General features: G+C 51.6%; 1 protein-coding gene across 1 annotated transcript in view; it reads left to right on the top strand.

Annotated features, from left to right (window-relative positions):
• The window catches only part of xirp2a (xin actin binding repeat containing 2a), a 57,971-nt gene extending 36,826 nt beyond the window's left edge, over nt 1-21,145 (top strand). Inside the window, exons 4-10 of the mRNA XM_079735919.1 lie at nt 2,504-2,656; nt 6,089-6,166; nt 6,871-6,949; nt 7,391-7,494; nt 8,283-17,841; nt 18,634-18,767; nt 21,006-21,145. Of these exons, the coding sequence (XP_079592045.1) occupies nt 2,504-2,656; nt 6,089-6,166; nt 6,871-6,949; nt 7,391-7,494; nt 8,283-17,841; nt 18,634-18,728 (10,068 nt within the window). The 3' untranslated portion in view covers nt 18,729-18,767; nt 21,006-21,145. The remainder of the gene's footprint in view (nt 1-2,503; nt 2,657-6,088; nt 6,167-6,870; nt 6,950-7,390; nt 7,495-8,282; nt 17,842-18,633; nt 18,768-21,005) is intronic.
• The last annotated feature ends 1,620 nt before the right edge of the window (nt 21,146-22,765 follow it).

Here is a 22,765-nt window from a genome sequence, read left to right as displayed (position 1 = left end):
TTAAAGGGGATGGGAGATGGCACTCTCATTAGTTTATTGGACGTTACGCCCAAACCACACCTACAGGTAATTAGGCTACTTCAGACCAACCCTTTTTAGATTTGCGCCGGGCGCAAGAGTTATTTATCTGCCAGTAAAATAGCAACATTATACAGACTGATAGGTAGACAGCCTGCTAGAAGACAGATGGATAGATAAACAGACACATAGGTTGACAGACATACCGACACACCGGTAGTCAAAGGGATACATCAGAAATATCAGAAGCCTGTGGGAACCGAGGTGTGCTGTAGCTGTTTGTTATCTGGAAGTACATTTGGCGTATTCATATTTCATGAGTTAAAGTGTCCTCTGCAGGCTTCTGTAGTCTTTGATGAGTCATCAACCCCGCCCTCAGACAAACTGGTGTATTGCATAGTGCAGCTGTGTGTGTGTGTGTGTGTGTGTGTGTGTGTGTGTGTGTGTGTGTGTGTGTGTGTGTGTGTGTGTGTGTATGTGTGTGCCACTACCAGTTTACATCAGGCCTTGAACTTTGAGCTTGTGGGATCAAATGGGGGGGGGGGGTCCAAATGCTAGACAGTGCTAGTCTCTCTCTCTCTCTCTCTCTCTCTCTCTCTCTCTCTCTCTCTCACTCACCTCGGACAGCTGTTGTTGTTGTTGTCAGTGGACACGAGAGACACCCGGGCCCTGTTTCAAGTAGCAGGTTCAGATGTGTTTAAGTTTAAACCAGAACCCTGGACCCTGCACTACGTCTCCATGAAAAGGCCCTGTGAGACCTGTTAAAGCCAGCTAGGTACCTCAGACAGTGTTTTGTAACAGAATATTATCCAATTGTTTTGATGAAAGGTGAAGCTGTTTCCAGAACAGCCTACTGTATTGACATACTTTGACCATGCATCAATATACATTGCAAAAGAATGATGATAAAGTTTATTAGTCCCGTCTCACTCAAAAGGCACTATGGTTATATAGCACATAGCGCTATGGCTACAGTACGGCTAGTGCAGCTAGGCTACGATACAGATAGGGCCACAGTCAGGTGTTATGATCAACACAATCTGTTCATTCTTCTAATTGGTCAATTTCTAAATGGTGTAACCAATTGGCTGTCTGAACCATTTATTACTAGACTAAAAGTATGTTTCTATTTTTTGATTAAACAGACCGCAAGTGATGTAAGTGAATAAAGAACATCCTGCCATGCATGTGTGTGTGTGTGTGTGTGCGTGTGTGTGTGTGTGTGTGTTTGTGTATGCGGACGTGTGAGTGTGGGTGTGTGCGTGCAGGTGTGTGTCTGTGTGTGTGTGTGTATGTGTGTGTGTGTGTGTGTGTGTGTGTGTGTGAATCTGTGTGAATCTATGTTTGTGCGCGTGCATGTGTGCATGTGTGCATTGAGTTGACCAGATGACAGAAATAACCGTTCCTCCTACTTAACTGTTGCTATCATGCTATATATAGCACGTGGTGTGTTGGTGTTCACATGCTCCCCTGACTCCTGACAGCCTCTAGAGGACAGAGTTGGAACTCCCCCTCAGCAAAACGTTCATGTTAGCGATAGAACAAATGATAGAGGGAGAGCGAGAGAGAGAGAGAGAGAGAGAGAGAGGTATTGACCAACTTATATTTGATGTTCATTATACACAAATTGTCGATGTTGTTCATTTTATCATTTAATCATTTATGTATTTGTAATTAGTTGTTGTTTTATTAGGATTGTCAAATGCTTTGCCAATCGTGTTACTGGCATCATTCATGCCAATAAATCAATTGTAATTAGAGAAAGGGGAGAAAAAGAATTAATCATCAGAGTAAAACACCAAACAGGAGACAAAGTGTGAAATGTGTAAAGCCAAAATGTCTTAAATGATCTTCAACAAAGCCATCTATTCCATTTTTGTCAGTGTTAAGACAATAATACCATCATTAACAAAACACAGGAGTAAAATATAAATCCTTAACCAGTTTCTGCCAAACCGTCTTGGCAGGCAACGTCCCACTCTGTTTCGAACACAAGTGCTTTTTAGCATACTCTTCGATGTCAAGACGAGGGGACACTGGTGGCGAGGAGTGTGTGTACAGGGAGAGCTCTGTCTGGCCAGCGGTTGATGTTCATGTTCCCGTCCGAGAGAGGGTTATGCTGCCCAGACACTCGTTTCTACACTAGTATAACGCCATGGTGTTAAAGTGTGACACTGTGTTTGAGTACGAAGGCGCTAAAATGTATCACAAAGTTGCCGTCGCCGTAACCATGGGGATACGAGTCGCCCCCTCTTCCTTCCTAGAACTCTTAGCCAAAGAGATTTTATTTATTCTTATCTCATAGTGTTTGAATGCGAGCTGAAACAAGGAGTTAATGTACACTTTAAACGGACCATATTTAAGTAGGAGTGTCCGCCCTGCATTTGGTTGGTTGTGATTGGTTCTGCACAATTCTAATTGGTTGTGATTGGTTCTGAATGGCTGAGTCCTCTCGTGGTTCTGATTGGTTCTTCTCCCCTGCTAGATGATGGAAGAGTCGGAGGCCTGCTCGTTGCCCGGGGGGCTGGCCAGCGTGAAGAGGCAGTTTGAGAGTCAGCAGTTCGCCTCTTCCTCGTCCTCTTCCTCCCACTCCCATAGCACCGTCACCCAGCACCAGTACCAGCAGAGATCAGTACAGGTATAGTCTTCATCACCATCATTAACATCTTCGCCATCATTCACTTCATCATTAACACCATCATCCAAATCAACCTCACCATCATCATCATCAAAATCCTAATCATCATCATCATCATCATCATCATCATCATCATCATTATTATCATCATCATTACCATCATCATCATCATCATCATCATCATCACCACCATCATTAACATCATCATCAACATCATTAACATCATCATCAGCATCATTATCATGACCTAACCCATCATCATCATTCCTCGAACTCACTTAACCCACCTTATCATCCATCATCCACATCCATCATCCACCACCGTACACCTCTCTCACCTAGTGTCCATGTTAGTAAGTTGGGTTGGTAACATTTGTAGACTCTTTCGAGAACCCCCCAACCCAGGTTGCCCAGGTTAAGAATGCATTTCAGTTTGTGTTGTCATGGTTTCCCCATATTTTAGAAGGCCTACCGACCCTGACTAACCAATATGGCCGCCAGGTAAAGATAGTCTATTGAATTGTTTCAGTTATGATCTGCAAGGTTTACAGTTTACTATTTATTCCTTTTTGTGGACACTTTTGTTCACATACAGTAACTCAGATACGTAAGGAAATCTAATCCATTTTTATGAAATGGATTATTCCGCTTGGGATACAGTTACAAACAATGATTAGATATCAGTTACTGCCAAGGAAACATCAAGTTGACGTTCTATCTGATCCTTTTTGTGAACGTCGGATTCATGGCGCATTGATTTGGAAGCTCCAAAGGATGAGGTGTGCGTAGTTTAAGCAATATCACGCGAGAGGGAGTGCTTTTCAACTGTTGACAGCCTCTTTTGTGGCATTTGTGATTCTGATGAGCTAACAGCTGGAACAGAAAGTGCGTTGCTCCGCGATCGTTAACATAATTCACGGTTATTAGAAACACCTGCACTGCAGACGGATGATACATGTGCAGTTCAAAGTCACGGTGCCGTTATACTCTATCACAGCTCATGAATGCCTCTCGCCCAATCAAAACAATCAATCAGAACTTACTGTGGCACAATGAATAATAATGGACTTGCTCGGAACGTTATTGGCAAATCGGAATCAAGCATTCAACTGTGCCGTGGTATAAATTTCCTTAAAGATGCTTTGTCGGATTCAGCAGAAACACTTTGTTGTTAGCACAGAGCATTGCACAGAGTTTTTTGACCATTACTCGATAAACATGCCTTTGTTTATATTGCTCCCTAAAAGGACACGTAAAGGGTCAAACTTATTCATGAGTTATGTTATTTTTGAAGTCAAGCTCATTGCTTCTATAGGATTACCAAGTTTTGTGAAAGAAAATTAGAACGACATCGCTACGAGAACAGATCATCATCCCAACATCCTGAAGCATGTTGGGATGATGATCTGTTGCTTCATCTCCGACACAAGGTATCCATCGAATAAACCCAGCTCAAAATTTGAAAACTCCTAACTCCTAATAAGATAAAAATGTGTTTTACATGCTAATCCCTGATGCGACCGGCCCACCAAGCAAAAACCAATCAAACGCCTGCAGCAAACGCCTCCGATTCAGAGCTGTCCAGCATCGTAAGCGGGCGAGGTGTGCGGTCGGTCGGCGCCAAAAGCAGTTCGAAGTTTGCGGTATGTGTGTGTGTGTGTGTGGGGGTCGGTTGGGAGGTGGGGGTGCGAGATACGGTCAATTCGGCGCCCGCTACGGATTTAGTTCTTGCTTCCTATGGCATCTGCCCGCTGGAGCGAGGGACAGAATGGATTCATTGAGCTGAGCACAAGATCCCCCCGCGGAATACTAAGAGAGAGAGAGAGAGAGAGGGAGAGGGAGAGAGGGAGGGAGGGAGGGAGGGAGGGAGGGGGAGAGAGAGAGAGAGAGAGAGAGAGAGAGAGAGAGAGAGAGAGAGAGAGAGATAGGAGTGATGATGGAGAGGGAGAGAAGAGGAGAGAGGAAGAGAGGGACATAGAAAGAGGGAGAGAGAGAGAGAGAGATGGGGGGGGGGCGTGAATGTGTTGCTGATGGACCCCCCCTGCTGCACATCAGCTCCTCATCGTCTCCAGCGTGTGTGAGGAAGGTTTAAAGAAGAAACATCAGGTTTTCTTCCCATGTGGTTCAGAGAATGTCTCGGAGAGTCTAGTTTAAATTACTATCCCCATGCCTTATCATCAGGCTGTACCTCGACGAACACACATTCAGTCGTGGATGCTCAACACAAAATTCTCGGAGCAGTGAAATACTCACAGCAAATGCACACATTTCCCTTTGTAAATAAAACAAAACAACATGCCAAATTAGGCCCTGAATACAATGTGAATTCTGTTAACGTCTTTTCATATAGAGTAACATCTGAACGGACAAAATTAGCATCTAAGTGAAATATGTGTCACTTTATTGCTTTTGTATGGCTACTTCAGATGCTGCTATTGAGGATTCTCTCATTTAAATGGACTGCATTTATGTAGCACTTTTCAAACCAGTGGCCACTCAAACCAGTGGCCACTCGCTTTACAGTAATGGCCTAACATTCAGCCGTTCATACACCGAAGGCGGTGTCAACCATCCACCAGCTCGTCAGGATCAGCCAGGGTGAGGTGTCTTGCTCAGGGACACGCGACACTCAGCTAGAAGGTTCTGGGGGTTGAACTATCAACCTTCTGGTTACAAGTCCAGCCGCTCTACCTCCTGAGGCCCAATGTGCTTTTCTCTTTCAATGTCCAATCGAAAAAATGTTTTTTAAATGCTCATCCGTGATGCGACCGGCCCACCAACCAAAAACCAATCAAACGCCTGCAGCAAACGCCTCCTGCTCAGAGCTCTCCGGCATCAAAAGCGGGCGAGGCGCCAAAGAGCAGTTACAAGTTTGCCTCAGGGGTCCGTCAGGGGGGGAGCGGTGTGTGTGTGTGTGGGGGTCGGGTGGGAGGCGAGATACGGTCAATTCGGCGCCCGCTACGGATCAAACAGTCAGTACTTCCGTCAATTAGATCAATAGTTTGGATGACGTGTCACATTGTGTCTTCTGCACACAAAGTCTGCATCGGCCTGGCAGTATTTCAGACACAGCCCAATATGTTCATATCAGGCTATAGCGTGTAGCCTCCCGCTTTTTGACAAATATGGCTTCCGGTCTTTGTAAACTTCGTGGGAAGCCCGCACCCAGATGGCTCACCGAAACAGAAGGATTTCATCGGGCTCAGCCCCGGAATGTAAAAATACTTAAAGGCTCCCTCACAGAGCCAAGACAGGGGAAGGAGTCACAGGATGAGGAGAGCATTGGTGTCACTCTTGGCCTGGTGGGAGAGAAAGAGACTGAGGGTTGGGGCGGGGGGGAAGAGAGAGAGAGAGAGAGAGAGAGAGAGGGAGAGGGAGAGGGAGAGAGATGATTTATCCGTTAATAAAACAGTTTTTATGTGTGTCTGACAGGCAATGTCCACCTCCTCTGAGACGCTGGTGAGGAGCAGCGATGTCAACCAGACCTCCTCCTTTCAGAACCAACAGGAGGTACAGAGCCCGACCCGATCTCGGCTGACTGGCAGCCCATTTTGCTGGGAACCGACTGCCAATCAACCGTCCATATATAGAAAGACATGTACTGTATATACGCCTTCTACTCCTTAATTACCCCTTAGGGATGGAAAAAATGATCTCTATCTCTGTCTCTGTCTCTGTCCCCATCTCTCTCTCTCTCTCTCTCTCTCTCTCTCTCTCTCTTCTATATCTACAAATATATCCAGCTGTCGACGAATATCTAATATCTATGTCTAATAGAAATAAACTATACATTGAATCTAATATATACAATATACAGTATTCAATACATCGAACAGTTTCTACGGGTAATAGTTTATTATACACATACTTTTCCGACAGATAATGATCCATTCGTCGTTAACGATGAACAAACCATCATCGACTACATCACCGTCATTAGCCGCAGCCTTTGAGCGAGGCGCACTGGGCGACTCTCGATGTGTACATATACACGTGTGTCAGTGAAAGGCACAGCAGCCCGGCTATTTCGAGATTACAGTAATCCCTATCATTACAGAGACGCGGAGGGCGCGCTGGAGCACAGTTTATTCATCGGTCATCAACATGTTTACATCGTCTTGCGGTGTGTATCTCCCGCTGCGTCTCCTCACGTTGTTCTGTGCCGACCCTCCCCTTCCCCCCTCCCTTTTTCCCTCCCCCCCTCCCCCTCACAGGTCACCCGGCAGCAGCAGCACCACGCGGTTCAACAGGACAGCGTTGCCGCCGGCTACGGCAGCCATTACAATGAGACAGGTGGGTCCACCCCCACCCACCACTCCACCCCCGACCCTCAGATCGCCGCCCTAACCCTCGCCCTGTTCATTTCTGTGTTGTTGTCGTTTTTTTTTCTTTTATCCCTACCCATCTGCCCTAGCAACCGGCTCTCATCCGTTGCCGAGCGTGAGTGGATGAGCTGTTCAAAAGAAATAAAAGTATTATCGTTAAACAACGCAGAATGTAATGATTCACAATGAGATCCGGGGCACCACAGTGACTCTAATGAAGGCGGTGCAGGTGGGATCAGGGATGGGTGAAAAAGAAAATTGGGAGAGGGGAAATAGGGCAATCAGTGCTGCGTGGGTTTAGAGAACAAACATGATGAGAGTGATTCATACGCCTGATCTGTTCAGCCCCCCCAACCTCCCTGCTCCCACCTGGCCCCCCTAATCCTCCCGTTGTCTCATCGCTTTGCAGTGACGGTGGTGGGCGGAGAAGACCTGCCCGCCTTCTCCACCCACGCCCTGAAGACGCAGTACGAGAAGACGATAGAGGAGGCCACGCCGAGCAAGCAGGTCAAGGTGAGGGTCGAGCGCAAGCAGAGGAAAACACCGCTTTTTAAGATTTTTTTCTTTTTTTTAAAACACCCTTTTTAAAAACGTCCCCTTTTAAAAAAAAATCCTTTTTAAAAGACACCTTTTAAAAAAACACCCTTTTTAAAAACGGCTTCTTTTAAAAACCTCCCTTTTTGAAAAACACCCTTTTTAAAAACATGTTGCGTAACAGCGGTTTAATGATTAAAATAAGTTCATTCTTCCGGATGGATCCTGTGTTGAAAGACTCTTGATTAACCTTGAGAAGATTCCACCCACAATCAATTCCCAGTCAATGGTTTGTCATTAGAGGAGTACTTGTTCAAAGCTGCGACCTGCAGCGCTCTAACTAATCGTGTACCTTGTAATTAAGTCAGGGAGCTGATTTAACTCTTTTATGTGTTCATCAGTGCTGCCTTCCTATGTTCTCCCCATGTTCTGATCAAAGGATTTTTTCTATTGAACTATGTAGCTGTACTATGAGCTGCTTCATTGTTCATACTTCCGTCACCATCTATAATCTATTCTGGAAATGTTGTTTGTGTTTGTAGAGAAATTGAAGGAAGCCAAAGTAACCATGATAAAGATAGATACATAATTAGAAATAGACGACATACCTTAAACAGGGGTTACCTTAGATACAGCAACATATTTAGACGTCTTCAATACCAACATCTGCTTCTTGGTATTCCATAACCATCTACATGTCTGACTGCGACCTATCCACTTTAACTGCCTCTCTCTCCTTACCCTGACGCTGCTCGTGAACCCTGTAGATTGATGTGGATTTGAATGAATTCCAATGGGAGCCGGTCAACCGCCATGCATCCAAAAGCGCTGCCGCGACCAACTACCAAAGTTCCTCCAACTTTGTGTCCTCCAACTTTGCGTCCTCCAACTCTGCCTCCTCCTCATCCGCCCTGGCCTACGAGGCTGTGGATCCTTTCCCCCCGCCGCCCACAGAGCAAGAGCTGCCGGACTACTGCCAGGCCTGCAGCCTTCACAGCCAGAGCCAGGTCGCCGACCAGCGGTCCTCCGAACACAAGGAGCACTACTTCAAGCACAAGAGTATGGCGGAGCTCAAGCGCCTCTACAAGCACATCCACCCGGACGTCCGCAAGACCCTGGAGGCCGACTTCCTGAGCCAACTCACGGAGGAGGAAAGAGTTCGCTTTGAGAGCGAGGGTGGGGAGCGGGTCGAAGGGGAGGTGCAGCAGACCTGCTATCTGTTTGAGAACGACGGGGGCAGTCCCGACAGGGGTTCGAGTCCCGAGGGGGACTACCTCGAATGGGAGGAGATCCTTAAAGGCGAGGTGCAGTCCATGCGCAGGATGTTTGAGAACAAACCGCTGGACGCCATCAAGGACGACACTCTGGACGAGCGGGAAGATAACAACATCGCCCAGCAGGAGATAATCGCCGGCAAGGACGTGAGGTATACCGCGTGGATGTTTGAGAACCAGCCCATGGACGCGCTCGGGACGGAGACCGCCGAGACGACCAGTCAAGTTAAAGAACTTGCTAGAGGCGACGTCCGTACCGCCACCTGGCTCTTTGAGACTCAGCCCATGGACTACATGAATAAGATCTATCAGGAACAGGATGAGCAGGTGATAGAAGTGGTCATCGACAAGGACATCAGCGGCGGGGACGTCAAAACGGCCCGCTACCTCTTCGAGACGCAGCACTTGGACTCGCTGGGCAAGACGGAGACCATCGACGAGAGCAACTTCCTCAACCTCAAGTCGGAGCTGGAGGAGATAAAGGGGGAGGTGAAGACCACCACCTGCATGTTCGAGACTCAGCCTATGTGCGTCATCCGGGGGGACTCTGGGGAAATGCTGGAGATCACCAAGATCCGCCGGGAGGAGACGGAGAAGGGGGACGTCAAGACCTCTCGCTGGATGTTTGAAACCCAAGCGCTGGATATGATCCACCAGGACCCTTCCAAGGTGAAGCTCATCTGTGGGGTTTCCATGGAGGACGACGTGCAAGGAGGGGTGAACAAAGGGAAATGGCTCTTCGAGACCAAGACCCTCGACGCCATCAAGGACGAGGATTGGGAGTGCTCCAAACGAGAGAGGGAGGAGATCATCGGCGCTGACGTGAGGCAGCACTGTCGGGTGTTTGAGACCCAGCAGATGGACACGCTGAAGGACAACGCCAACGCCAGGCCGGCGTGCGCCGAGGAGATTGTCGGCGGGGACGTGCGGTCGGCCAAGCATCTGTTTGAGACGGTGCCCATGGAAAAGCTGAAGGATCTGCTGGAGGTCGGAAAGCTCCAGAAGAGGGTCGCGTCAGAGGAGGAGAAAGGCGACGTGAGACATCAGAAGTGGATGTTCGAGAGCCAACCGCTGGAGAACATAAGAGAGGAAAAACGGGAGATCACGCGCACAGTCAACATGGAGGCTCTCGACAAGGGCGACGTCACCAATTACAAAGAGAGGTTTGAGGCCATGGATCTGAGTAGGTGTGAAGGCACACAGAGGATACAGGTGGAGGGTGTTACGAGCGGATCTGTCCGGTCGAACAAGGTTCTCTTCGAGTCCACTCCTATGTACGCGATGCAGGACAGCGCAGGTCACTACCACGAGGTCAAAACCGTGAGGCGCGAGGAGGTGGTGAAGGGAGACGTGCGCAGCTGCAGGTGGATGTTTGAAACGCGGCCTATTGACGAGTTCGACGAGAGCATCGATAAGTTTCAGATCATCAAAGGCATCTCCAAACAGGAGATTCAGTCTGGAGATGTGAAGACAGCCAAGTGGCTCTTTGAAACTCAAGCTCTGGACGCCATCAAGTATGAACACGAGGAGCGTCAGGCCAAGGAGGACATGGAGATCGAGAAGGGAGATGTGAAGACCTGCCGGTGGCTGTTTGAGACCCAGCCGATGGACGGCCTCTATGAAAAGGAGGAGAAAAGCGAGACGGATGTCCAGCAAGTCCAGAAGGGCGATGTTAAAACGTGCACTTGGCTCTTTGAGACCCAGACCCTCGACAACATCCGCGACCACGCCGAGACAGAGTCTGAGACCATTTTGAAAACTTGCACCATAAACCAAGAGGACATCCAGGGGAAGGACGTGGGCCGCGCCCGTTTTCTCTTTGAAACTGAGAACCTGGATAGCCTGACCGGGGAGGACTCCAGCTCCTTCAGGAGGGTCACGGAGATCGACATAGACTCGGGCGATGTCTCTCGGATGAAGTACATCTTTGAGAACAGCTCCTCGGACATCATGACCTCCACCTCAGGAGAAGTCATGCAGCTGCTCAAGACCAAAACGGCCGAGGACATCCAGAGAGGCAATGTCATCAACAACACCCGGATGTTTGAGAATCAGGCGATAGATACAATCAAAGAGGATGAAACAACAACAAGGGAATTGCGCACGGTGACGGACGTGCAAGGTGGAAACGTGGACAAAGGGCGCTTTATTTTCGAGACGTATTCGTTAGATCAGATTCAAGATGAGAACACAGAGACTGATATTTCAAAGCTTATCGGTATGTCGAGCGAAGAGATACAGAAGGGGGATGTGAAGAACTACACCATGATGTTCGAAACGCAGCCGCTCTACGCCATTCGCGACAAAGACGGACACTACCACGAAGTGACCACGGTGACAAAAGAAGAGGTGATGAGAGGAGATGTGAAGGGCGCTCGGTGGCAGTTTGAGACCAAACCGCTGGACTCGATCCGGGACTCGGAGGAGGTCTACGTGATCAAGGCTGTGACGGAGGAAGGCGTCAACAAAGGAGACGTCAGCTCTGCCCGGTGGAGGTTTGAGACCCAGCCGTTGGACGAGATCGCGGAGGACATGAAAGTGAGGTCCAAGACCGTCAAGGACGTGCAAGGTGGGGACGTGAAGTCAAACACACAACGCTTCGAGACCGACGAGATGTCCCAAAAGTACGTCAGGACAGTGAGCGTGAGCGAGATCCAGAAGGGGGATGTCCGATCCGCCACGTGGATGTTCGAGACCCGCACGATGGACAAGATCCACAGCGAGAACACGGAGCTCAGCGGCATGGAGACTGTGACGAAGAAGGACGTGGTAAAAGGGGACGTCACGCAGTCCGTGTGGCTCTTTGAGAAGCAGCCCCTCGACAAGATCAGAGAGAAGGGAGACGACGATGAAGCAGACCGCGTCATTACCAAAGAGGCGATCCCGCAGGCCGACGTCAAATCAACAACCTGGCTCTTTGAATCCACACCCGTCCACGAGTTCAACGAGAGCAGCACAGAGAGGTCAGCGGTCACCGGTAAGAGCATCAAGGAGACTCTGGAAGAGCTCTACTGCCAGAAAATGGTAGACTCGCAGGGGATTCTCATCGAGGCCGATGAGATTGGAGACGTCCGCATGGCGAAATACAAGCTGATGAACCAGAACTCGCCTGAGATCCAACGAGAAGAGATCATCAGGGGCGATCTGAACAACATCATGATGAACTTGTTGAACCGCAGCGACGGCACGGGGAGGGGGATCACCATCGACGTGGAGGAGAGGGGCAACATCGACACCACCGTGCGCCAGCTCTTCAGCCAGGAGAAGGGGGCCAGCGTCGAGAAGGAAGCCATCGTCCGCGGCGACATACAGGAGGCCATCAACAACCTGCTCAAGCAGGAGGGCTCCTCAAAGCGCGGCCTACTCATCCAGGAAGACGAGAAGGGGGACGTGAGGATGACCATCTACTCCCTCCTGAACAAGGCTGAGAGCGACAGCGTCGAGCGGGAGGACGTCGTCCAGGGCAATGTCAGCAAAACGCTCCACCGGCTCATGTCCAACCCGGACGCGGAGAAGAAGAAGATTAAGGTGGGCGAGACGGAGAGGGGCAACGTCAGCTTCTACTCCACCTGCATCGAGTCCGGAGCGCTGGACTACCTCCGTAATCTCCGCGGCGAGCCGGACGACGAGCCCGAGAGGAAGACAGAGAAGGAGAGGATCGTGGGCGGGGACGTGGAGGAGACCAAGCTCATCCTGAGGAGGAACCAGCAGCAGGTGGGCCGCACGGTTGCCGAGGGCGACATCGTCCCCGGAGACGTGCACAGCAACGTCCAGGTGTTCATGAGGGAGCCCAGCGTCAACTACCGGAACCTGGAGAAGCAGGACATCGTGAAGGGCGACCTGTGGGCCGCCATGGATTCGTTGACTCAGGCAGCCAATCAGAGGGTGGTGATGGAGAGGGAGGAGGTGGTCAAGGGGGATCTGAGCACCACGCTGAAGTCTCTACACGAGGCTCGGTATCAGGCCAAGGACGTGGAGAAGCCCGACATCATCCGAGGCGACATCAGAGGAGCGCTGCAGTCCCTGGAGAAGTCTGCGACGGCGAGGACTGAGGCGACGGTGGAGGATTTAGTGCCGGGCGACATCAAAGGGACGCTGAGGAGTCTGGAGGAGGCGAAGCAGGCGGTGAAGGAGGTGGAGAAGGAGGAAATCGTCAAGGGGGATATTTACACAGCCATGCAGAATCTACACGAGGTGTCGAGTGAGAGGAAGCTCTATCAGCATCAAGCCAGTGAACAGGGGGACATCAAAGGCACCATACAGCTCCTACTGGAGCCCCCAGACTCTCCCAGGATGCAACGGCGACGCAGCATCGAGGGGGACGTCAAAACGTCCATCAAGACACTGTACGAGGGCCAGGAGATGACCCAGACGGAGAAGGAGGAGGTGATAAAGGGTGACGTGCAAGGCGCCATAAAGAATCTGATGCAGAAGAAACAATACGCCAATCCGAAGCGTATGTATTCCTCCAAGAGGGTCAAAGTGACGGCGAGGGCCCCGGAACACAGGGTGCTGGAGCATACGTGCGCGCATGGGCACAAGAGCATGAGCATGACAGCGCACGGGACACCTGCTGTGACTAACCTACCCAAGGCCGCCGAGACACAGAGGCAAACACAGAAGCACGCCGAGAGCCGATTGGTGAACACCAAGGCTGTGATTCAGGAGGAGAGCTCACACACTGTCGCTATCGTGGCCGCCACATCGGAATCCTCTAAGCGGATGAGCACAAAGGAGGAGAGTGTGACACAGAAAGGGCCGCCCCAACCCCAGCCCCTGCCCCAGCCCCAGGCACAGATAGTGCCCGCTAAGCCAGTTAGCGTGAAGAACAAGCCGACACTTCATTCACAGCAGACAGAGATGAAATCCGTGGTCGACATGAACGTGAAACAAGGCACTGTGCAAAGCGTGTCCACCAAGCAAACCAATGTCTCCACCAAGAAAACCCAGGAGACGAGGACGGTTAAACAGGTGCACACCACCGTGATTGAACAACAGGCTACATCGTCTATGTCGTCATCGTCGTCGTCCTCGGCGACGCAGGGCCGTGCTGTGTCGGAGCATGTGTCTACCTCCCAGCGACAAAGCGCCGTAATGGAAAACAAGGAGCTCGCTCAGAAGCAAGACATCAAAAGCGCCAAGGGGGAATACCGTAACCTTGAGAACAAAGCGAAGGGCCTGATCAAAAAGAAGAAGCCAGAAATTAATTTCCCCCCTCCGCCTTCTTCCCCCCCTCCACCATCCGAGTCAGAGCTCTCCCTCCCTTCCCCACCGTCCCCGGTGACAGAAGGCCCAGGCTCTGCCGGCTCCCGCCCTCCCATCATGAGGCAGGACAGCGACCTCCCACCCCCGCCGCCACCCCCTCCTCATCCAGCGGAGCCCGAGGCCGAGTTCTTCCCACCGCCGCCGCCGCCTCCGCCAACCTCGGCAGATTTCCTCCCTCCTCTGCCCTCCCAGCTGGAGCTCGGTGCCCTGCCTCAGCCCCCGCCCCCAACCAAACCGGGGAAACCGGCGGCCCGGCCCCTGTTCAAAATCCCCAAGCCGATGGAGCCCGTCAAGCCGCCCGCACAGCCCAAACCCAAGTGGCAGAAGAAGCAGCTGATCCCTGCTCCTCCTCCACCTCCTCCACCTCCTCCACCTCCACCACCCCAACCCGCTCCGGACCAACCAGCGACCGTGACGGAGCAGCCAGCGACCGTGATGACACGCGTGGAGGAAACTAGGGTGCAGCAGGTCCAGACCGAAACGACCCATCACACGGAAACCGGGAAACAAACTTGCACCCAATCCATGGAGTCCACCGCAGCACCGAAGCCGCCGTCCGGGATCCCCGTGGCGAAATCCTTTGAAAAGGAACCCCTGCAGCCGCCCAAAAAGCGCTTTGTCCCGCCTCTGATACTGCATCAGACGCCCGAGACCGCGGAGGCTCCGAAGCCCCGCCCTTACGCCCGTAAATTCAAAACGCCGCTCATGCTTGCCGAGGAGAGGTTCCGTCTCCAGAGAGAGAAAGAGGAGATGGAGAATCTTAAACCCACACCGCCGACCTCCCCGCTGGCCCACTCTGAGGCGCCCCCCACCGGGGAACGGTTCCTCATGGGAAACACGGGGGAGGCCGAAGCGCTGACTACCCAATCCATGCAGTCCACCGAGGCCAGGTTGGAGGAGAGAAGGGCCGTCGCCGTGGAAGAGACATCGGCGCATGATGCTCCTGTGGCAAAGAAGCTGCCGTCACACATCCCTCCCAGCAAGCCTTTGATCGCCCCGCTGAAAAAGAAATCACAGCAGGCATCTTCAAACATCACCTGGGATAATAAGCAGGGCTCAAGGGGCCACTCCTCTGTGGTGTCAGGGCAGAGGGCTCAGAGCTCGTCTGATGTCTTCAGAGAGAGTCAGACAACACAAGTCTCTGTGTCCACCACCAAATCCCCCCCCTCACCCAAGCCCGTTGATATCACAACCCTGTCAGGTGCCGGCATTGTCAGTGGCGCCGTCACGGAGCAGAAACAGTTCATGAAGAAGTCCAGCACGGTCAAGTGTGTGTCGACCACAATGAGTTCTGTGCAGGAGAGCATCAATGTCCAAAGTCAGTCTGAGGTCACCCTGAGAGCAGAGGAGGAGATGAAGGCTGTGAATGTGGCCGATACACAGGAGGGGAGGAAAGGAACGGCTCAGCCCACTAAAATCCCGAAGGTGGCTCCAAGTTTCAAAGTGAAAACCTTCAAGATGCCCCCCGAGATGAAAGATGGGAAATGTGATAGCGTGGCGATGAAACAGGCCGTCACAGGTGGCACTCAGCCACATCTGGACATGGCTGATATATCACAGCATAATGAAACCAAAGTGATGCAGAAGAATTGCCTTGCGAGCTCGGCAGTGCTGAGAAATGAAGTCGAAGTCAAAATGGATCTGAAAGCACAAGTGGCGAAACGGCAAATGAGCCCACTCCCTCATCCCAAACCATCCCATAAATCAGCAGAGCATTTGGGGAAGAAGCAAACGGCCAAGAGGGAGAACGAGGAGAAACAGGCGGGGCCTGTCCAGGTTGTTTCCATCACGGAGACTGAGGCTGCATTGGGCCCCCAAGCGCCGGGCTACGGGGCCGTTTCCCGCAGCCTGCACAGCTCCAAGACGGAGCACAGGCAGGAGGTGGTGGTGACGCAGAGCGTGACGCAGCAGAGCAACCAGAGGCAGGAGGCTGTGAGTGTGCACACGCAGAAGACCAAGAGCTCACAACAACAACAACAACATCAACAACATCAACAGATATCCGCCACGACGACAAGCAAAGTCCAGGGCGTAAACGTTCGATCAATGACAGCTAAAAGCGAGGCCGGAGGCACAGAGATGAAGGTGTCTGCAGAAAGCATGGAGATGGATCGATGTAGACTACTGCAGCTGCTGGCTCACATTAAAGCGCTTCAGGGCGGGGCTGGGAGGATCGACTCGGACGCCGTCAGGGGGATCGTGAGCGAGGTGCCCGATTGGATGATGGGCGCGGACGAGAAGAGGAACCTGAGCGAGATCGCGCTGCATCAGAGCAAGAAGAAGCTGAAGGAGATGACGGCCTACATGAGGAACATGGCCGAGGCCAAGCTCACCTTCCTGGTGGCAGAGAGCAGAGCAGCCGTGGAGCAGCAGGAGAGGGGAGCACAGACCCCACCGCCTCCACCTCCCCCGACATCCAAGAAGCCCGACACGAAAGCCCCTATCGGCGGGCCCTCTGCCAAGACCTCCAAGGTGACGGTGGGCTCGCCCGTGGTGGAGTCCCGGAGGGAGGTGGTGGAGGAGAGGAGGAGCACCAGCCAGCATCACAGCGTCAGCAACACCCAGGAGCTGACGAGGGAAGGCGTCGACCACAGGGGGTCCTCGATGATGACTGTCCGCACCCCTTCCCCCACCTTCATCACCATCGAGTCGGTGCGGCGGACCGACAGCCCCCGCCACGGGGTGACCCCCTCGCCGCCCCCCTACCGGGCGGTGGGAACCCCACCGCCGCCGCCGCGCAGACCGTACGCTGCCCAGTCGCCGCTCCTCAACCGGGCCACGCCCTCCCCCACGCTCAGCCGCTCTGAGAAAGTGGTGCAGCTGAAGACCCCCAGGGGCGGGACCACCCCTACGCCTCCTCCACCTCCTCCTCAACCCATCGTAGAGGAGGTGATGGCCGAGAGGGAGGGGTCCCCGGGGTTTAGCTTCGTGGCGAGCTACACGGTGAGCGAGGAGGAGGGGCCCGGGTTGGAGGTGGATCTGGAGGGGTGCACCGAGGAGGGCGACTCCATGAGGACCGTCCGCGACAAGAAGTCCTTCTTCGAGGAGGCGCAGAGGGCGGAGGTGACCAAGGTGTACACCCGGAAGGACCCCATCGAGATCCCGGAGCGGCTGGGCGCCGACGCCGAAGAGCCCCGCCTGACCATGGTGTCCCCCGAGGGCCTGCCTCCGCGGGTGGACCTGTCCAAGCTGGTCAACCGCTTCGAGTCGCCGCAACAGCCCCCGGCGTTCCCCAGGAAGGAGCCCATCGTGATCGCCGAGCGGCTGGGCAGCGACACGGAGGAGGACGCTGAGGCCGAGCCCAAGACGCCCCGGGCCGAGGACGTGCCGGCGTTCAATGTGCGCGCGCTCAAGGACGTGTTCGAGACGGGCGAGCACGGCTCCCAGGCCGCCCGGGACCTTCGGGAACACATCGAGAGGAGGGAGTCGGAATCGGAACCCCACGGGCATTCCGAGACGTCGACGGTAACAACGGTCCCCGAGCTCTTCTCCGGCATGGACGACTTCGGAGGGTCCAGGTGCAGCGAGACGCACGCCACCGTCCAATGCTCCGCCTCCTCCTCCGTGGCGGTGGTGGCCAGCGGGCGTGGCAGCCCCCCATCGTACGCCGACGTGGTGCGCGGCGCCACGGAGATCCTCTCGGAGGCGGCAGAGGAGATGCTGCGTAACTATCAGCAGTCGTGGGCCGAGAGCCAGGAGGCGCTGCAGAGCGCGGGCGTCACGGTGACGGAGCAGAGGAGCTCTCAGAGCGTGACCCGACACCACCAGCAGCAGACCGTGGCCACGGGTAAACTCGGGCGGCACGGCATGAGGACGCCGTAGCCTAACACCCCTGTGTGTGAAGTTGTGCATTACGGTGTGTGTTTAACCAGTCTTGCTTGTTTTTCTGTTCTAAAGAAGGAAAAGTTGCACCTTGGAAGAAAGGTGACAGAGCATGTGACTACGAGTGTGTTTAATGCTTGTTGTTCTGGGTACTCACCGTTTGAAACGTTTTCAGTCTTTGGTTTGGTCTGAACTGACACAACTTTTTTTGCCTGACTGTGCACTTGTTTTGACGTTGATGTTTATAACCAGAGAAATGCGCTTTAATTAGTATTATATTTCTGTGAAGAAGAGACATAGAAGAAGAGAGTAGCCCACATTTGCTTATTATTTTAAAGGTAAGATTATGGATCAAAAGCAAGATAATATAAGTACTTATAGTGTACTTTATGTACTTTACTTTAAAATGACATTATGGTATCACAGAAAAATAACAGGCTGTATTATTAAGAATGATGTTTGAAAAATGTAAATATACATCTCAAGTCAAATTGAGTCCTATACTTATGCCGCTACCATACTAACTTAAAAATAAATAAGGATAAAAAATAAAAACTCTGAATTTATTATTAGAACGTGCATCGACAGAATGGTCTACAGGACATTAAGTGAAAATAATAAATCATAAACAGTATTTATTAACCACAGCGAAATGCCTGCCTTGTTAGCACATTCTCACACAGCGCAGCCCTCCGTGTTTCCAACTGCACCTCGCGATGTGAAAAATGACGGCTTGCCTCCCTTTCTTTGTGCGCAGAAAATCAGGGTTCCCGACTCGGAGCTGTGCGTGGCATGCCGGAAGAGGGTGTACCCCATGGAGGCGCTGATCGCCGACAAACAAACGTTCCATAAGAGCTGCTTCTGCTGCCAACACTGCCAAGGGAAACTAAGGTCAGGGCCGCAACGCTTCTCTCTCTCTCTCTCTTGCTTCTCTCTATCACATCTCTCTGTCTCTCTTCTCTCTCTCTCCACTGTCTCTCGCTTCTCTATGTCATTTATATCCAGTGTTGGTAATAACGCCGTTTAAGAGAACGGCGTTAGGTAACGCCGTTATTTTTTCAGAAACGGGGTAATCTAACTAATTACTATTTCCGTCGTTACAACGCCGTTACCGTTACTGTACAATAAATGCGGTGCGTTACTATGAATTGATTGAATAAACTGCGTAATCCGAACGCACCCCTGGCTCCACACACAAACTGCTAGTGAGGAGGCCGGGTGGGTTAACAACGAGATAAGCGATTATGATTGGCTAAGGCAGAGTCATGTTTCATGGTAGCCAATCGGAGCCAGTGTTTTTACACACAAGCCAGGACACGCGCGCCACACACACGCAAACGCACACACCAAACAGATTCGATAAAGCAGCAGAAATGGCGAGTCCGGAGCAATCCGATGAAAGTTGGCATTTTCTGTTGTATTCGGCAGATGTTCCACAGCCTTTGCAACCAAGCAAATTGAAAATCAGGCCCCATCCACACTAACCCGGGTAAATGTTCGGAATATTTTGCATCCACGTTTCATGCTGAAATTATTTTGATAAACATTCTAAACATTCAGTCTCGTCCAGAACTGTCGTCTTTCGGGTTTTTTACCATCACTGAAGAACATCAAGTACAGCGCTCGACTCCGGCGTTGGAGCAACGAATATGTTTGAGCCAATATGTCGAGTTGTTTCTGGAGATAAATTAGTACATTGTTCAGAGATCATCATTTGATTTCACCTGCCATTTTTTTGATGAGCGTCTTGGTCTCGAGCGCAAGCTTGTGGCAGTGTCATGGCAGTGTCATAGCAACCGAACGTCATCGTTTCTGATAGCCTCCGTCTACCCTGTCCACACTACAACGCAAACCCAGCGTTTTCACATTCATTCACCTCAGCGATCGTCTTTGAAAAGCATCTCTTTCAGTGTCGGAATTCTGGGGCTAAACTGATAAATATTTATGCGTTTGTAGATTTACCCGGGTTAGTGTGGACGGGGCCTCTGTTGGAAGCATACCAGGGCCTTGAATGGGCAGTTCAACCATTTAACACATTAAGGCCAAGTGAAAACTACTCAGAAAAATCCAAATTCTTTGACATATAGCAACTTTTTTTTTTGTACAGTAACGCAAATAGTTACTGTAATTAGTTACTGGTAATTAGTTACTTTTATTATAGAGTAATTCAGTTACTAACTCAGTTACTTTTTGGAACAAGTAGTGAGTAACAATAACTAATTACTTTTTTAAAGTAACGTTCCCAACACTGTTTATATCTCTCTTGCTTCTCTCTCTCTCTCTCTCACGCTTCTCTCTATCTCTCTCGCTCGTGCTTCTCGCTCTTTCTCTCACTTCTCTCACTCTTATCTCGCTCTCTTCTCTCTCTCTCACTTTGCTCTCTCGCTTCTCTTTCTCTCTCGCTTCTCTCTCTCTCAATCTTTCTCACTTCTCTCTTTCTTGCTTCTTTCTCCCGCTTCTCTCTCTTGCCTCTATCTCTCTCTCTTGCTTCTCTCTCTCACTTCTCTCTCTCTCTTCCTTCTCTCTCTCGCTCTCACTCTGCAAATAATACTTTGCAAAGTAACTGCAAATAATTCTCTGCAATTCATGCCGAAAGTTAAACTCAGCAAAGAATTCTTTGCAGAGTTTACTTTTGACATTGGCATGAATATATGTATTTATTGATGTCCTTGGTCACTCAGCAGAGGCTTTTAAGCAAAAAGACCTGCCGTGAATTTGAATGTTTTTTTGTTGTACGTGTCAATGATGAGTAGCTGTTATTAGTGGGGGCTTCGGGCATCGTACCCGAGCATGCTTATTGGTCGGACATCGGAGGGTTTTGAACCAAGGACCCGTTTTACTGGTCCAGCCCCTTCACCCTTGCCACTATCCTGCCACGCTTTTTACGATTATGCAAAGCCACGTACAGTACAAGTGAGGCTGAAAGCAATCAACGCAGAGAATCAAAATTGGAGTAGCTATAAAAACATGAACCTAAGTGCTGCATGACCTAGTTAACAGAACAAGCAGTTAGAGTGCCGAAGAATGGCCATAGGAATCAGTTGCATCATCATCGTCAACGTCACTACTGTTTAATTTCTCTGTGTCCTTGGTCGTAAAGTGTTTATTCCCTTTGTGTTTATCTCGCAGCCTCGGCAACTATGCCTCTCTCCATGGACGGATGTACTGTAAGCCACACTTTAAACAGCTGTTCAAAGCCAAAGGGAACTACGACGAAGGATTCGGCCAGAAGCCACACAAGGAACTGTGGAACTCTAAAACACAAATGCCCAACGCAAACCCCGCCCACAGCACAACGATAAAATCCCCCACGCCCCAGAAGAGAAGTCCGGACCCCAAACGCACCACCCCGACCAGGACCACCGCCACACCCACCAAGACGGAGCCGCGCACCGTCGCAAATGAACCGTCGGAAGAAAACAAAATGGCCACCAGTAAGATCACGGTGGTCTGGCCCCCGCAGACGGACTCCCCGAAGAAGTCCTTCAGCGTGGAGGAGGATGTGAAGCTGGTGAAGCCCGCCTGGCCCCCGCAGGAGGGGGACGCCGAAGCAAAGAACTCCGAAGACCGCCGCCGCAGCCAGAACATCGGCCCTGCGCAGAACGATAACAACGCTGCAGTGAAAACGGAAAACGGACACCAGCACGAGAAAGATCCAGTACCGCCGTCACCGGTGAAGGAAGCAAACACGGCGGGGAATACAGAACCGCCAATCGAAGAGAAAGCCCAGGCAGGAAAGGAGGAGGGGGGGAGAGTGGAGGACAAGCAAGTGACAGGAAAGGAAGAGCAGGGAGGTGGGAAAGATGTGGAGGTGAAGCAGAAGGAGGAGGAGGAGAAAGTGGAGAAGAAAGTGACGGCGCACAGCGAGCAGAACGGAGCGGGACCCCCAGGTGAGATGGAGAACGGGCAGGCGGAGAAAGCGACCACTGACGAGGCCGTGAAGGTCACGGCGATAGACGGAGAGACGGCGGTAGCGCCGGCGGAAAGGAAAGCGACCAACGAGAACGGCAACAATAATAACAACAATAGCAATAGTACCATTGCACCAGAGCATCACCAGGAGGCGGCGTTCGACGGGCGAGGGCGGAGAGAGTCAGCGGGTGATCGCCTCCTTCCTTTCACTTTCGATTTGGGGGGAGGAGATGGAGGGGTCTTCCATAGTGAACAGCCTGACGACAAGCCCCCCTGGATGCCAAACCACGTGCTGCGGATGGCGCAGAGAGACGACGCCTTTGTGACGGAAAGTGCCAAATGTTCAGACGCCGACCTCGGTGTCCCCGGACTCCGGGACGTCGTTGAGTTTGACGAGGTCGCAACCGCGGACGAGGAACGTCCGACCGACAGCCTGGGCGAGAGCTTCACGGGGTCAAAGGTCACGGCGTCCAGCTTCCTGGAGGACATCTTCGCCGGGTTGACCACCAGCGACCTGCTCTGCGACTTTGATTGCGAAGCCATCGCCGGCGAGACGACCACCGCGGCGACCACGACTGTGACCTCGCCGACCTCCAGAGCAGCACTAGAAGACCTGTTGGACTTCGGCGCGTGGGGGGTGGAAGACGGCGTTGGTGGCGACCTCAACTCATCTCGGGGCACCCTCGGCGGGGACGGCTCTCTGACGGTGGAGGAGCAGATCAAAAGGAACCGTTACTACGACGACAGCGACGACTAACTTCAAAGGCAGTTAAACCTTGGAGGCTTCTGAACACTTTCACCCTTTCAATTTATATAATCCATCTAGAAGATTCTGAGATTAAACCAGGAAAATGAATCAAATGAGTCAGTATTTTGCTACACTTTTGTCCATGGTGAGATGAACTAAGATCACATATTACAATGTTTTCTTTTGATTTTTTTTTCGAATGCATTTTTTCCTTTTCTTCTTTTTTTGT

The sequence above is a fragment of the Pollachius pollachius genome (assembly GCF_949987615.1).
Source record: "Pollachius pollachius genome assembly, chromosome: 4".
Classification (NCBI taxonomy): domain Eukaryota; kingdom Metazoa; phylum Chordata; class Actinopteri; order Gadiformes; family Gadidae; genus Pollachius; species Pollachius pollachius.
The sequence above is the reverse complement of the archived record's forward strand: the minus strand, read 5'-3'. Positions and strand labels throughout refer to the sequence as shown.